Source organism: Engraulis encrasicolus, chromosome 2 (assembly GCF_034702125.1).
Source record: "Engraulis encrasicolus isolate BLACKSEA-1 chromosome 2, IST_EnEncr_1.0, whole genome shotgun sequence".
NCBI classification, from domain to species: Eukaryota; Metazoa; Chordata; class Actinopteri; order Clupeiformes; family Engraulidae; genus Engraulis; species Engraulis encrasicolus.
Window position 1 is genome coordinate 45,478,397 of NC_085858.1, and position 16,893 is coordinate 45,495,289.

General features: G+C 44.0%; 1 protein-coding gene across 9 annotated transcripts in view; it reads left to right on the plus strand.

Annotated features, from left to right (window-relative positions):
• mybpc2a (myosin binding protein Ca) overlaps nucleotides 1-16,893 on the plus strand; it is a 116,236-nt gene that overhangs the window by 65,885 nt on the left and 33,458 nt on the right. For 8 of the 9 annotated variants that reach the window (XM_063189369.1, XM_063189377.1, XM_063189398.1 and 5 more), the window contains 11 exons: nucleotides 2,400-2,420; nucleotides 4,446-4,502; nucleotides 6,190-6,356; nucleotides 7,336-7,468; nucleotides 7,886-8,010; nucleotides 8,699-8,804; nucleotides 11,059-11,222; nucleotides 15,529-15,694; nucleotides 16,236-16,342; nucleotides 16,470-16,499; nucleotides 16,629-16,771. In XM_063189369.1, the coding sequence (XP_063045439.1) occupies nucleotides 2,400-2,420; nucleotides 4,446-4,502; nucleotides 6,190-6,356; nucleotides 7,336-7,468; nucleotides 7,886-8,010; nucleotides 8,699-8,804; nucleotides 11,059-11,222; nucleotides 15,529-15,694; nucleotides 16,236-16,342; nucleotides 16,470-16,499; nucleotides 16,629-16,771 (1,219 nt within the window). The remainder of the gene's footprint in view (nucleotides 1-2,399; nucleotides 2,421-4,445; nucleotides 4,503-6,189; nucleotides 6,357-7,335; nucleotides 7,469-7,885; nucleotides 8,011-8,698; nucleotides 8,805-11,058; nucleotides 11,223-15,528; nucleotides 15,695-16,235; nucleotides 16,343-16,469; nucleotides 16,500-16,628; nucleotides 16,772-16,893) is intronic. The other variant, XM_063189356.1, reaches the window with a different exon arrangement.

A 16,893-nucleotide genomic window follows, 5' to 3' on the forward strand; every position in this document is an offset into this window, starting at 1 on the left:
CTGCCTGAGATAGGAGGAAGGAAAAAAATAGAGTGTGTATATGTCTGTGCACGAGTGTGTGTGGTTCAGTTACTTTGTGTATTTTGTGCTGACATCCAACGAGCAAATTTTGTCAGGATGTAGATGCATCTTTTACCCATAAACTTTCCAGTGATTGATGGAGAAAGTTAACACAGGGGCTGAACTCTTCTTTGTTGTATTTCTCATGGGGAAAATGCATGTAGGGCTTTTTTTTAGGTCACAGTTTATGCATGTTTTGGCATCTTTCTCGGTAGCGTCTCAGTCTGCGAAACACAGTTTCCCAGGAGATCGACTCTTTGACTTCCTGTTTTTGGGTCCTCAAATCTCCCCCTTTCGTCCGCCTCATCTTGTCGTTCATCTCCTGCCTGTCGCTCCGGCTCTCGCTCTTCCTCTCTGCCTGCCTCTGTCAGGTAGCCTACCTCTGACAGGAGTGCCACAAACTGGCAGAGCTCTCTGTGTGAATGAGTAGTTATTGTTGTTGGTATTATGGCCCATGGTTACAATACCATAACAATAGCATGTCTTACTACGTACAGCAACTGGCCTATACGTATTGTCAGAGGTGGACATCCTAAGTTCGGGAACTAAAAGTCCTACTGCATACATTTTTTCAGCCAGTTAATTGAACCAGTTGATCTCACTGTAAATATTACAAGGTTCTTTCAAGAACACCCAGTTCCCATTGTGACGGAACCCCTAAAGCCTTGGTCTCCAAACAAAGGCCCACGGGCCAAATCCGGCCCAGGCATGGTAAACATTCGGCCCGCCATGAGGTCAGAACAAATAAAAAAAATGTGTGTGATTTTCGATCACTAAAACTTCAGCGGGTCATATCTCTCCAAAGCATTTACAGACAGTTAGATCTCATGCTAACAGTCTCATAACAGACACTGATAAGAAGGGAAAACAGAAAAGCGAAAGTCTGTTCTCTGTCCAGACATCTAACTTACCTCTCATTTGGCCCGCAACCTCACTTGGGCTACATAATTTGGCCTCTGATGCACCTATAGGGGCTTAGCGAACTTTAAGGGGTTGCTCCACCCTGAAAAGGGGGGCAACCGCCATTACGACATACCGCCATTCTGACAGTTTTTGAGTGCCATTCCGACTCCTTCCAAGTCATTTAAACATTGTTGCAAGTACTGAAAGGCGCGTGAACAACGTTCTAACTCTATTGACATTTGCAACAATATTGCGACACGAGCGGAAAGTGGAGAGAGTAACAGCGCTATTACAGGATTAGTGTATAATTTTGTCACGGTCCAAATGCCCTTAAATGTAGGGTCTGAGATCTTTGAGAAAGCAGGAAAAATGGTTCCTACAATAAAAATTTTATGTCGGAATGGCGGTATGTCGGAATGGCGGTATGTCTGAATGGCGGTATGTAACCCCCTGAAAAACCCCTAAATGTTCTTCGAGGAACCCTTTGGTTAGCCTGGTGACGCCATCCTATGTACTTCCACCCAAAGATTTTGGCTCCGCACATAGTCTGGCCCAACCCTCCTAGCTCAGTTCGCTCATGGTTCTGCCAATCAGCAAACAGTTGAGAGTGGTGATGCAGAACTAACCTGCGGAGTCGGTTAGTGATTGGTTATGGTAACGCTATTCACACTTTTATCTTTGGCAACACTGTATCGTAACAGTCATGCTAATAAAGCACAATTTGAATTTAAATTTGAATTCGGAACTCAGATGAATTTAAATTGCAGAGTTAGGTCAGACCATCTCCCACCCTCCACGGAAACAGATTCCTCTTAGCTTGGTCCAGACTGTTTGATGGAATCAACAATCGGCTTTCGTCCAGGCTAGAGTGTAGTGGAAAGCAGAAAAGCATCAGCAGGTGCCAAATCAAAAAACTGTCACATGTAGGAGCGGGAAAGGATCTGCACACTTCTCGCAAAAAAAGACTTAATTTATTTGGAGCAACGTTTCGATTATAGAGCTTCTTCAGGCATCTTTTGCAAGCAGTATGCAGATCCTTTCCCGCTCCTACTTTTACCCAGGCTACCCTTTGGTTGTCACTGAGGAAGAACACCTAAGCCTAAGAAACTTGGGGCTCTTCAAAGAACTTTTAGGTTGTTCAACCTTGGGGGTTCCTCTGGGAACCTTGGGGTTTCCCAAGAACCACCTGAGGGTTCTTGGAAATACCTTCACAGTTTTACAGTGTAGATGACCTAGTAGTTGGTTAAATCATCTGTGTTGATAGCACAGGCACAAAAATACGTTACCTGGTAGGATTTAGAATTTCTCAACAAAGTTTGTCTGCCTCTGTCTACTACTGTTTCTGGCCCTGTCTGTCTCCGGTAAAACTCTTGGCGATGTATCTTGTATCTGTGGTGCCATATTTTAAATCCCATCTCCTTCTTTTGTTCAATCAGCCCTAAACCCAAACCTGAGGGGTAAGAGCAGAGACACAGCCTATGTCTAGTAGATGTTGTTGTCTACCTCTATAGCTGTGTCAATGGCATGTGTGGAGTAGTACTGTCCAAGGGTAGGGACTGTGCTGTGACGATAACAGGGTCAAATCAATGACGGGAGAGATGTTGAGGAATGAGAGAGAATGGGTGATGAAGGTAGACTGCTGGGCATCTGATATGGAGGAGATCTCAGTCACCATCATACCTTCCATTCTCAGGGTTTTGACTTATAGTTGTCTTAATTGTCCTTCTTTAGCTTGGTGATGAATATTTAGTGCTAGTAGGGAAATAGAGTGGAACGAAGGTGAAAAACAAAAAAGGGAACGTGTTTGGTCTATGAGGGTTGTCTAATGTGACGTGTATACAGCTACTGTAAGCTGTCAGACCAAGCCCTTCACATTAGACTTGCATGGGTCAATGACGTTTCAGCAGTAGCACTTGTGAGGGCGGGGCAGCAACAGCCATTGCCTCTATTGTATGGATTTTTTTTGTGTTTGGATTATCTAAGAAGCATATTCATTGCGGCATATCTAGCATTAATTATGAATTGATTTATGGGCATTAGATGCCGTTGCGTGACCTGTAGCCTGAGTCCCTCCCCACAAAAAAATCGCCTTTGACCCATGTCATGTCAAATATACCCAAACCAACTTCCGACAAACATTTTGTTTTTGAACACGCTTGCTTCTGAACAAAAATTGTGGTAAAACATTTGGTAAATCAAGCCATATGTGTCATCATCCATGTGCCACATTTTTGTGTTCCATATTTCAGTGTCCACATCCGTCATCATTTTACATATTGCTTGCTTTAAACGTGTCGACGTTTCTGTTTGAGATGTTTTCTCCTACAACTGTCCATGTATATTTGTGTGCTTGTCATGCATTTCTGCCTTGTTTGCATGTGTCCAAGTGACGTTTGTCACATACGTAGACATGTTGTGTGCCCATGTCTTCAAGAGCTGTGTTGCTGCTGTGCCCTCATTCTCTGTCCTCCTCACACCAGGGCTGGACTGGGGGAGAAATAGGGCCTGGGCACTTTTGGCTTAAAGGGGCCCCTCATAATTAGTGGCGCAGAACTGACTCAATGGTGCGCCATGCACCCGTGTGGACCCCTATTTTCAGAAATGTAGAAAAAAAAACGTATTATTTTTTTACATCTGTGAAAATAGGGGCCCACGAGGGTGGTTTGCCCACCTTGAAATGCCTGCTATGCCAGATAGCCAGTCCAGCCCTGTCCTCACACCAGCAAGGTGTCACGACACGTCATCCTCATCGCTGTCATTACCATGATGTGTCTGTCTGTCTGTCTCTGTGTGTGTGTCTCTCCGTACACATTGGCTCAGTTTGTCACCGTAGTCAGTCACATGTTGTGTTTCGCTGAAGCGGGAACACAGACATGTTGACAGTTTTGGTTAGTTGGTCGGCACTGGCTGGTAAGTCACGTTTTCTGATCATACTGCTGGACGAACACTGAAAAATACGAACAGTATATCTCCACAAATGGGTAAGCTTGATGAAATGTAAAAGTGAATAATAAAGCTGACATCAAGACCAAATCAAAGAAATTGTGCTTATTGAATGTCTTTATCTTACTTTGATGAGTTGAGTCCTAATATCCTATCAATGAACTCTTTCAATTATCATTTTGAAGTATCACAGTAATCATTTGGAATCGCTTTTAAAGAGTACTACAGCATTGAGATAACTATAGGAATGTCTTGGAAGGTCCTTTTCTCACCTTGACCGAAGCTTACCTTTTTTGCTTTCTTTTCGTCTCCTTCTCCTTCTTCTTCTTCTTCTTCTTCTTCTCTCTCTCTCTCTATCTCTCTCTCTCTCTCCACACACACTTGCTTTCTTTTCGTCTCCTCCTTCTTCTTCTTTTTCTTCTTCTGCTTCTCTCTCTCTCTCTCTCTCTCTCTCTCTCTCTCTCTCTCTCTCTCTCTCTCTCTCTCTCTCTCTCTCTCTCTATCTATCTCTCTCTCTCTCTCTCTCCACACACACACAGGGGAGAGGCAGGAGAGGACGAAGGTGACCTGGACTTCAGCGGGCTGCTAAAGAAAAGGTCAGTGAGTGAATGTTAATGGGAGGTCAGTGTTTTGGTTTGGGTTTTGGTGACACCACTTCATCACACAGCATTGCAACACTCAGGGCCGGCGCTAGGCATAGGGAGACCAGGCGGTCGACTAGGGCGCCAAATGTCTTGGGGGGGGCGCCCAAGTCCCGCAGAATTAGACCATTCAGTGAAATATAGCATTAAGCTTTAAACTGGCAATTATTATTAATATAGGCACTCAGTACATACAGTATGTAGGTAGTAGATCAGTTGTGCTCTATCAGATGTATGAAACTACAGTATGTTTACACATGCCAAATTCCAATTCCATCAAAAGCGAAGAGGGGTGCTCGCCTAGGACACCAAATTGACCAGAACCGGCCCTGGCAACACTACAGGACTAGAACAGCAAAACCTACTTCACCTCACCCCACTCCACCGAATGTTCAGGCTCCTCTTTGGTCCCCCATCACAGGGGATCCAGGCAGAATCCATCTGGGATTTGGTGAAAAGACTGATTTGCTTGGGAATGTAATTGCTATTTTTAGTAGCCGCCTTAAGCAATAGGTCAGTGTCAAGCGAAAGTATTCAAGATCAGGAATTTTCATAGTGAAGGATTGTGAAGGATCACTTCTCATTACTTCTTATCTTGCAGACTTAACTACACCATAGATTAAACATGTGCGGATCTGTGCTGTATGTGTATTTTGATGAAGCTAGTTGTGAAATTTGAACTGGCGGCCTTTCAAAAAAACATCAGTTGCTCAGCACAGCAGATGCTCTAAATTCTAAAAAAAACAAAGTCTTCACAATAATCTGAACCTATTTGAAATACCAGCATTCTGCTTGTTGCACTAAACACTAATGATGACCTAAGGCTAAGAGGACGGTGTTCATTTTTGGACATATGGTCCAATTAAACCACCATCATCAATACACCAAATGTTAACTGAAAATTGTTCATAAGGCCCTCGATACGCTTGCTGTGAGCCTTAAATTATTATGCACGCCATCGCGTGGGACCGACACCACATGACCAATACACACACTACTGGCAGTGTCATCCAGGGGGCAGAGAGCGATCTAGGAACTGGAAACACAAACGGTAAGTAAACAAATAAAAAAGAAGGACTCTCTGGACGAGGAGGAGATGATCCTGCTGCTGCTCCTACATTTGCACGCTCCTTTATCAAAGTGTAATGGGGAAGAATGATCGTACAAATGTTTGTGATTTTGGACAGGCTCAATTGGACACTCTTGTTAGCCTAGAAATCTAGACGCCCCTAGCGACCGCAAATTGAATTTGCTCCCAGCTTTTTGCTGTACGGGTCTGGCTGCGCTAGGCTACACTCTTGTAATATTGCCACCATCATCGTTTTCACTGGAAACACTGGCTTGGAACTGTGCAGTCTTTCTCACGATTGCCCACAGCGATTTTGACAATATTGCACCAAATGCATGCATCTGTTACGTGCAGTATCTAACACTCACAAAAATGACATGAAATACACACGGTAATGCGTTCATGCACGAAACGTGCCCGCACATTCGTATCCTGCAGCAAGTGTATCGATGGCCTATCTGCTTTGTGCACCCCCTCTCCATCTGTCTGTCTGTCTGTCTGTCTGTCTTTCTCTCTCTCTCCCTCCTTCCCTCCCTCTCTCTCTCTCTGCGTGTGTCCATCCCCCTCCCTCAGAGAAGTAAAGGTGGAGGTGAAGGAGGAGGTGGATGTGTGGGCGATCCTGTCGGCAGCTAACCCCTGCGACTATGAGAAGATCGCCTTCGAGTACGGCATCACTGACCTCCGGGGCATGCTCAAGAGGCTCAAGAAGATGAGGAAGTTCGAGCCCAAGAAGAGTGATGGTGAGCAATAGATACAGTCAGGGCCGCTGACAGCTTTGGCTGGGCCCAGGACAAAGTCATCTCCCCCAATACATTCAATGTAATGAGGACCCAATTATGGGCCCCCCATCTCCCTGAGCCCTGGATAACGGACCCCTTTGTCTCCCTTTGTCAACTTCCCTGGATACAGTAGCTCCCTGCACAGCCAGTTTTACCAATAAGCACTTAGGCAGATGAGGCAAGTTCCTATGGAGGGCTGAGTTTCATCGTAAATGGTGTTCTTACTGTTACAGCGACTATTATTAGTAGTAGAGTTCTTTTACTGTTATTTCAGTCAAATGTGTGGCAAACTGAACTAATCACACCGCATTGTGTTTGTTTGTACTACACATTTGCCTCTTTAATTAATGGACGCATGTCTATGTCAGTTCAATAAGATAGATGGTAGATTACATTACATTACATTGCATTTGGCAGACGCTTTATAACCAAAGTGACTTTCCAAAGAGGACATAATCAAGCCAACATCACAAGCAAATACAAAGTACACAGGAGATATACAGAACAACAAGTGATCCCGCCCCCCCCCCCCCCCCCCCACACACACACACACACACACACACAAACACACACACACACACACAAATGGGTACATAGACTCTGAAGAATACATTCATACATACGGTGTGTTTATACATAATTCACCTTTGATATACACAATTAGTATACCAATTAGTTAATAGTGTCATTACTGTATGATTCCAACCAGGCCTCCCTTTTCATTACTAGTGTATTAAACATGACCGCATACACAAGTTAGGTGTTAATTCACTATAAATCATACATTAATTCCAACATAATTCCGATATTATTCATCATGTACCCTTATTGTAAAGTGCTACCCGTAAAGCCTATGGTCCATATCCATGTTCACACATTGAAAACATTTACACTACACATACATTGTCACATTTTTGTTTGTTTGTTTGCTTTCCTTCAGCGTTCCTGAAGAAGCTAGAGGACCTGTACTCAGTGGACAAGGGCAAGAGGATCCAGCTGATGGTGGAGGTGGCCGACCCCAACGCCCAAGTCAAATGGCTGAAGAACGGACAGGAGATCAAGCCCTCAGCCAAGTACGTACAGTACAGGGCCGGAGCTATAGGGAGGGCGAACAGGGCATTTGCCCCTGGGCCCAGGGCACTCTTGCATTAGTGGTGGGGGCCCAATTGTGATTTTGTCAGGTCATATAGGGGGCCCGATAAAGTGTTTTGCCCTAGGGCCCTATGTACAATTGTTCCGCCACTGGTACAGTACCTTGTAGTCGTGTTGGTGGACCGGGTGTTGTGATAGTGTGTGCGTGCGTGCGTGAGAGAGAGAGAGAGAGAGAGAGACAGAGAGAGGAGAAACATCTTGTGTCTTTGTGCGTGCATGTGTGTGGATACGGTCCCTCTTCATTGTGTGTGTGTGTGTGCGTGCGTGCGTGCCTGTGTGTGTGGATATGGTCCCTCTATATATTGTGTACTCTCTGCCGTTTTCCCCTCATTTCCCAGGTACGTTTTTGAGAGCATTGGAGGCATACGGAAGCTGACCATCAACAAATGCAACCTCTCCGACGACGCAGCCTACGAATGTGTGGTGGGAGAGGAAAAATGCTCCACAGAGATCTTCGTTAAGGGTATAGTACATACTGACAAAAACAATCTCTTTTCATCAGCCTTCATTTTAATCATCTACATTGAAGAGAACCCAACACATCATCACTACACTACAGTCACGATCAGGGCCGGATTAACACAGCCTGGGGCCCCTAGGCTGCAGGTTGCTGTGGGACCCCCCGAAGTCAAATTTCCTGACAAATTTACATAGACAGTGTCATAATTACAAGCTAGGAATTAATGATAACTTGTCTACCAACTGTGCTCAATAAGACACATGATCTGTTCAATATTGCATCCTGTCACAATTCTGCAATTTTTCACTTTTAGTCAATCAGGGCCCCCTGGGAGGTGGGGGCCCCTAGACTGCAGCCATATCTAGCCTGTGTGTTAATCCAGCCCTGGTCACGATATTCATCAGCAGAATCGTCGCAATCATGCCTTTTTTATTCTTTTCTATGGCGGCGTTGGTCTCATTACTGTCATTACGCGGTACATAATCATGGTCCTTTGGACTCTCCCTTCCAAGCCTAATCAGCAAAGTTGTCTTTCCACGACAATGTAGCGTTTCCTTTTTTTTTTTTTTTGGACAGCTTATGAGTGTTGTGCATTGATTTTTTTCTTATGGACGGTTATGTTATGGTATGCTATGTTATGGATAATTGTGTACGCCTGGGTGTCTTGTTTTTCTTTTTTTTCTTTCTCCAGAGCCACCGGTCACTATCACCAAACCCCTGGACGACATGCACGTGGTGGTGGGGGACAAGGTGGAGTTTGAGATCGAGGTCTCTGAGGAGGGAGCCAATGTCATATGGTGGGCAAATGTGCTAGGCCTGATTATCATCGACTTTCAAATCTCTTCAAGACTTGGTCTGACCAAGAGCATAACAATTAACATTTCCCAAACAGCATTTCCCAAATAGCCTCCCTTGGCTTGCTAATAATTGTTTGCTTCCCAACAAAGTGAGTCCCGTATTTGCGGGAACTCAGAAAGTACTTGCATTGACTCTTGACCTGACTGGTAGCAACTCTGAAGCTGTTGTGTCACTAGGAGGGCACGACCTGGCTACAAATGAGCTACTGTGCCAATGTGTCACTCAAGCAAAAAAAAAACAAAAAAACAACATCACAAAAACAACACACAGGAACCATCCAATTAAATCAATCAACCAGCGACCAGGAATTGAAATGTCAAAAAGTCAACATAAAGCACAAATGTTGACCTTTGTGTTGCTTGTTATCCCCCCTGTGCAGTTTACTATAATTGGCGTTAGGTACATCTGTTAATGGTGCCCTTCACTTAGTCTCTAAAAGACACCAATCATCGTGTTCCTCCATCACCACTCATTACATTACATTACATTACATTACATTGCATTTGGCAGACGCTTTATAACCAAAGCGACTTTCAAAAGAGGACATATTCAAGCCAACATCACAAGCAAATACAGTGTGCACAGGAGATATACAGAACAACAAGTGCAGTTGCAGATGGGTTAGTTTTTTTTTTTTTTTTTTTTTTTAAACTAAAGAGTAAGTAATGAGTACACACACACAAACTAACTAAACTAAACATCATGTCAGGAGTCTGCCCTGGGGCAAGGCCAGTTCAAGCATTAGTCTAGTAGATTCTCTCGAAAGAGGAAGGTCTTCAGTTGTTTCTTGAAGGCTGCAAGAGATGTGCTTAGTCTTGCTGCCTCTGGGAGACCGTTCCACCACTTGGGTACCACAACGGAGAACAATCTTGACTGGGAGTACCTAGAGCGACTGGATGGCAGAGCCAGACGGCTTGTGCTGGATGAGCGCAGTTCTCTTCCAGTAACATAGGGCGTTAGTAGGTCCTTCAGATAAGCTGGGGCCGTTCCTGTGATGGTTTTGTAGGCAAGGGTCAATGCCTTGTGCTTGATCCGGGCAGCGATCGGTAACCAGTGCAACTCAATAAATAGAGGAGTAACATGGGTCCTCACCCTTCTTTTAGTGTACATGTGAATCAACACGTGCTATATGCAGTACGCTAAATAAATTACAGTAACAGCAGCCAACCGTCCGAATGCTGATGAAGTTTCAGTTTGGCTGGTAGAAAAGACCACCTTACTGGCCACTTTGACCCATTAGTGAGTGTGTGTTTGACTAGTAGCCTAAGATTAACATCTACTAGTCATTTTGGCTGGTGATTAAAAAATAATAATTTAGAGCCCTTGCTGTACGGTATGTATACAATACAGTCTAGATTTCTCTACATTAAAAAAAAAAAAATCCATATATAGCACACTTTAGACCAGGGGTGGGGAACCTTTTTCATTCGAGGGGCCACCTCAAATTTCTCCAAGGGCCGTAAATGTCCTCCAAGGGCTTTACTATGAACACAAATCAGAATTTCCCCCTGCACTTACTGTAAGGCCTATCTTGAAGGCAGACACCTTTAAAACAGTCCCCACCTTCTCTAGGTCCCCTGAATATAACTTAATTGTATTGCAAATGTAATTTCAATCATTCCTTTACAAAAAATTCTATCGGGGGCTGGATAAAACAAACTGAAGGGCCGTAAATGGCTCCCAAGACATAGGTTCCACACCCCTGCTTTGACTCTTACTGCACTCTCTACCAGTTATTTGCTGTTAACTGTGAATAAAACAACAAGAAACATGCTACATGCTACATTAACATTACAACTTGCTCGTTGTCATACAAACAAACGTCAAACAAAATTGAGCTTAGCATCTTAAAGGGGTAAAAACATACTGCATATGTCTGCAAACCTAATGGCTGAGCATGATAAATCAGGTATCCCATTTAAAGAAGGTACAGAACAGGGCAGTACAGTACCCGCTATATACATACACGCCTTAAATAAGATACACATCATAAATAAGGCTGTGCTAGATACATACATATATCTCCTCAACAGAGTCCCCCCTAACCCCCCTTCTCCCAGCTTCTCTCACCTTCTCCCTCTCTCTCGCTCTCTCTCTCTCTCTCTGTACTCCCTCTCTCTCCCTCTCTCTCGCTCTCTCTCTCGCTCTCTCTGTACTCCCTCTCTCCTGTATTCCATTACCTGCTGGGCTCAGGATGAAGGATGGGATCGAGATAACCCGTGACCTGACCAGGTACCGCATGAAGAAGGATGGCAAGAAGCACACGCTCGTAATAAGCGAGGCCGAGAAGGACGACATCGGCCTCTTCTCCGTCTTCACCAACGGCGGCCACTCCGAGTCCGACCTGGAGGTGGAAGGTACTGCGCATTCCTCTATAGCATTCTGTAATGCAGCGCTGCATTGGGACCAAAATAACATTTTTTTTTCAGCAGGGCTGGACTGGCCATCTGGCATAGTGGACATTTCCCAGTGGGCCCCGCAGCCCCATGGGCCCCTATTTTCAGAAATGTAAAAAAGAAATATATATATATATATATATATATATATATATATGTATATATAGTTATTATTATTATTATTATTATTATTATTAATAAATATTGCTAGATTTACCATGAATAGTTTGTCCTCTAATATTGCTAGAAATCCATTGGACAGCAAATACATCTACTAGCTGTTGGCTGTGGACTTCATGTTTTTTATGCAAAGTCCCTTTTTGGGAACCGCTGCTGTATACTGTTCCGGACCCCCTTTTTTTGTACATGGACCGGCCCCTCACAGATACACAGGCTGCTGCTGTACTATATGGTAATTGGCTCAGTCCACTTTCAATATTGAAGATGGACCAATGGTGGAGCAGAGTAGAGAGTAGAGTACTATTATTAATCCCGTGGGGAATTAAGGTGTCTGACAGCTTACATAAATACACAAATCCAAAACATACTCAGAGACCTAATACACATTATATCGCACATTTCAGTAAACACCTCTAAATTGAGGGCCGGTCCCTAAGGTAAAAAAACAGCGTTGGCCTGTGAGGACTAGCGGCCTACTGGGAAAATGCCCTCTATGCCAGATTTAAGTCCAGCCCTGGAGTAATATGTACAATGAAGGTATAGTTGTTCTCATACTGTATGCATAGCCTTTTTATTCGCCTCAAGCAGTTCATTCCTTGTCAAGGTAAGGTTTGTATATATAGTACACAGGTAAGCAAAATAAAGAGGTTGTAGTAGAGTAAAGAAAACAAGACAAAACCTGTGAGATTCCTACGTCATAGTGCTAGTCTTTCTCCACATTCACGTGTATACTGTGTAGGCCTATAAGGCCGGCCGCACATTGGCTCCGACAGCACTGCGGCGCACTTTTGCTTCCGACGTAGTTCGGACCCCCAAACCCAATTTCACAGGAACATAGCATTGAGAGTCAATGGGCGGCGACGACAAAATAGAACTTGTCTCTAATTGCTATCCGACATCCGCGAATGTCTGCGGACATCAGCGCCAGTGTGCAGGGTTCTATTGAAAACAATGGAATCGAACTTTTGCGGAGCAGTGCTCAGCACTTTGTCGGAGCCTATGTGTGGAAGCCCTAATGTTTTTCTCTTTCTCTCTTTATAATGTTTCTCTCTTTTATCATTGATTAGATATCCATATGGAGAGTGTACAGCTTCTTTTTCATGTACTGTAACTTCTTGTCTTTGGCCTGGGGCCTTCAAGATCATTTTAGGACACATTATCAAATTATCACTGTGTTTGCAGCACACATCTTTGCATATATCATAACATGACCTGGGTATTACTGTGCATTAGGTACCGTACGGTTCTGTACCATACTGTCGATCCTTTGTGTGCATTATAATGCTGTGAGGATGTAAGTATTTATCTTATTTCCCCGTTTTGTTTTCTGTTAGTTTCCTCAAAAGCAGTGTTGGGAGTAACAAGTCAGTAGAAAGCAAACCAAAAAAACGGTGGTAGAACAGTAGAACCCTTTTAACATTTGTGAAGTTTATACCATGGACTTTTCAACTTAATCTCCTTACAACAATTGGATAGCATATCATTGATTGCTGCACACAATGCTTTGCATGGACGTTTTAAGTATTATTATGGATGGATGGATGGATGGATGGATGGATGGATGCAAGGAAGCCTAGAAATGTAACAGTATTTTGATGAATTGTGCTGTAAATTGATGGATAGATTTCATTTGCAATTGTCTGCAGTGTAGGGGTAGTCGCGTGAGAATCGGAATTCTCACACGGTACGCACCAGTAATGTAATTGAAGTTACGTTAATGTATGGGAAGCTGCGTGTGGATTTACTCCTCATGCGGCTATACCAGGAATTGAAGGTAAAATCTCGTTTTGGGAATTTAATTAATTATGAATTAATTAATATTAATAAACAAATTAATTAAAATGTAATTTAAGGACCGTCTCATAAAATCCTTGGCCAAGGACCGTCTCATAAAATCCTTGGATTATCAATCACAATATTCAACAATAAATTGCTAAACACAGAATTAATAATAAGTTTTGTACTGGGGTTACTCAGCAGTTCACATAACTTTGTCATGAGTTTCTCTGCGTTGAGAAGTGGCAGGAATTGTACCTACAGCAGTGATCAATAATATGCATATTCAGATACTGTACTCCAGATGTGTGGATTAAGTTGAAAGTAGAAATGAGATCATCCCTTAATAATGAAGGTCCTGACTGAGCTATATTTTCATCCCTTAATAATGAAGGTCCTGTCTGAGCTATATTTGCACTCCAAGAGCTCTAGTTTGATGGAACTAACAGGGCAGTTATTTATTTATTTATTTATTTATTTATTTATTTATTTATGTATGTATGTATGTATGTACAGTATTTATGTACCAATTTGACATGTACAGTATTATGCTTTCCTTCTATCCATGTCCGATTGAAGGCGGCTGCCTCAGGTGTATTTCCACCTGTGCAGCAGATATCAGAATACAACAGATGAGGAGCTTTGGAGCACTTCAAATATACTGTAGATAAAACACCATTGTGTTGCCAGCCCGGGTTTGTTGAAAAAGAGAAAAAAAAAGCCAAAGGGGTTAGCGCATACAGCGATACATTTATCCAAGGGCAGGCAAGATTTGGCCAATCTCAGCAGCCCTTTAGTAAGCGATTCTTTGAGAGAAGTGTTCTTCACAGCCAGGCAGCCGGCCAGATCTCAGAAAAGGGCCAGGTCAGTGATCAAAAGGAAAGAGAGCAAAAGGACATCTTTATTGCTGTACAGTAAGTCCTAAGGTCCCCTTCTCAGCATATCACAGCTCTGTGCTTGTGAAACCCCAGTGCCACAGACTGTAAATACCATACAGTACATCTGAGGCTCTCAGTGTATTCAAAGGCTATTCTGATCTCCGCTAGTTATACCAGCCAGAGAGATCTAGGGTGCATCCCAATATGTGTCCCTGCCTCCTCCACTTGTGCTTGTCTCCTCGTCCCGCCTCCTGGCCCCTCCTCCGTGGAGAAAACGATAAAGTTTCCCAGCTGTCAGCCTCGCCACAACAACTTTTGAGGGACTGTTTTTCATTCACCATCCCAATTGCAAATGAGAAAAAGACTTTACAATTGAGCTTTTGCAAGATATTGAAATATAATGCTGTTGTCAGTGATGTCATCATGACGAGAAGCAAGTGGAGGAGGCAAGTGGAGGAGGCAAGGTCACATATTGGGATGCACCCCTTATCTTCAGCAACTTCAGTGGGCACAGCAGGCCAGCGTGAGGGAGGCCGCCTCCATTTTTGATATTAAGGCTTTGATTTGTTTCCCAGCCACATCTATCATGTTAGTCCTCAAACTAGAGCCAGAGGACTTTTACGAGAAGGAAACAACCCCCTCTTCACCATAATAAGCCAATGTATGATATGACGACACATATACTGTACTGTGTGTATACAATCAGGGCTCTAAATTAACACCTGCCAACCGGCCAATTGCTGGTGAAATTTCAGTTTGGCTGGTAGAATAGATCAACTTACGTACTAGCCACTTTGACCCATTGGTGAGTGTGTATTTTGCTAGTAAGATTAACATCCACTTGCCATTTTGAAAAAGCGTGAAAGCGTGAAAGCGTGAAAGCCCATTGGGAAACTCCAACTCCCATTGTCATTGTGACACAGCACACAAGTGAACACTGCACACAACGAAATTGCATTTATGCCTCACCCGTGCAAGGGGGCAGCCCTCAGTGGCGCCCCATGGGGAGCAGTGCGGTGGGACGGTACCATGCTCAGGGTACCTCAGTCATGGAGGAGGATGGGGGAGAGCACTGGTTGATTACTCCCCCCACCAACCTGGCGGGGTCGGGAGTCGAACCGGCAACCTCTGGGATGCAAGTCTGACACCCTAACCGCTCACCCATGGCAGGTGATGAAAAGAGTTAATTTAGAGCCCTGTATACAATCAATGAGTGTATACCATACATTGTCTCACCACCACCACCTCCACCACCACCACCACCACCACTACCCACAATAACCCACCCAACACTGGCCACTACAACTCCCCACCAACGTCACACCACTTTCCAGTATATTAGCCTCCCCTCCTCCCCTCCACCCTCCCTCCCCACCTCTCCCTCGGTGTGCTGTGCCTCCCTGCCTGTATCTGTTGGCCCCTGTGTCTTTCAGACAAGGAGCTGGAGGTGCTGCAGAGCATCGCCGACCTGACGGTGAAGGCTGCCGAGGTGGCCGTCTTCAAGTGCGAGGTGTCGGACGACAAGGTGACCGGCAAGTGGTTCAAAGACGGCGTGGAGGTGCAGGCCAACAACCGTTTCAAGATGACGCACGCGGGAAGGTAGAGTGCAGTGCACCCACCACTAGTCCTTCACAGCAAAAATGGCACTGTTAATATAACTCTTTTGAAGAGTTTAAAGTTGAAGTATTTGGCCTCTCTCAAAAATAGGGCTAATTCTACTTTTAAGTCAGTGTAACATTACTCTAGTCTACTCAACACTACTCTACTCTACGCAGTGTAATTTGACGCTCCAGTGTTATAAATATTTTACCTGTATTTAAGTTTACTCTAAAATATCGACACCCCATTTTTTTTACTGTTTACAATAAATCAGTTCTTTAGTCCTCCTGACAAACAAGTACATACTGTGCGTAAGGCTGGTGGTGATGGTTGCTTTTTTTGTTTATATAATCTCGGCAAAAATGAAAATGCAGGTTATTCAGAATGTCGTTTCCAGGGAGACTGGTCCATGCGAGAGAGCACCTTTTCTCTCTCGCTTTTGCTTTTTTTTTTTTTTACTCCCTCTCTCTCAAAATGACCGCAAGGTCGTGTGAGTTTTTTGGTTGCTGTGGTAACGGCTGGGTGATTGTGGCTGCGGCAGGATTCACAAGCTGACAATCAACGACGTGAAGCCAGAGGACGCAGGAGATTACACCTTTGTGCCGGATGGCTATGCTCTCTCCCTCTCCGCCAAACTCAACTTCTTGGGTATGGAGATTACCAGGAAAGATTATACCATCACAAACAATAACAAAGACAGTACTATGTTTGACTGGTTGAATTCACTGAGGCTCACTCATACATCTTTCCTTGTGCTTTTACATGTTTTTCATAGAAATCAAGATCGATTATGTTCCTCGCCAAGGTGAGTGTTGAAAATACAACATTAATATGCTCCCATAAACTTGGATTAATATGAACATATCTCGGCATCAGCTGTATCTTAGGATGCTTAATAACACTGAATGCGTATTCATTTGCCTCACACCAACAGAGCCGCCCAAAATCCACTTGGACACGACCGGCAAGCATGTCAACAAGCAGACCATCGTTGTTGTCGCTAACAACAAGCTCCGCCTTGACGTGGAGATCTCTGGAGACCCGGCGCCTACGGTGTGCTGGAAGAAGGGAGCGGAGGTAAGGACTTATGGGAAATGTAGTCTAAAAATCAGATGCTTAATAGAACTTCAATGGGCCTTGTTCACATGACGCCAGATTGTAGTTTTCAAAGTGAGAAGTCTGTGCACTTAAAATCCTTT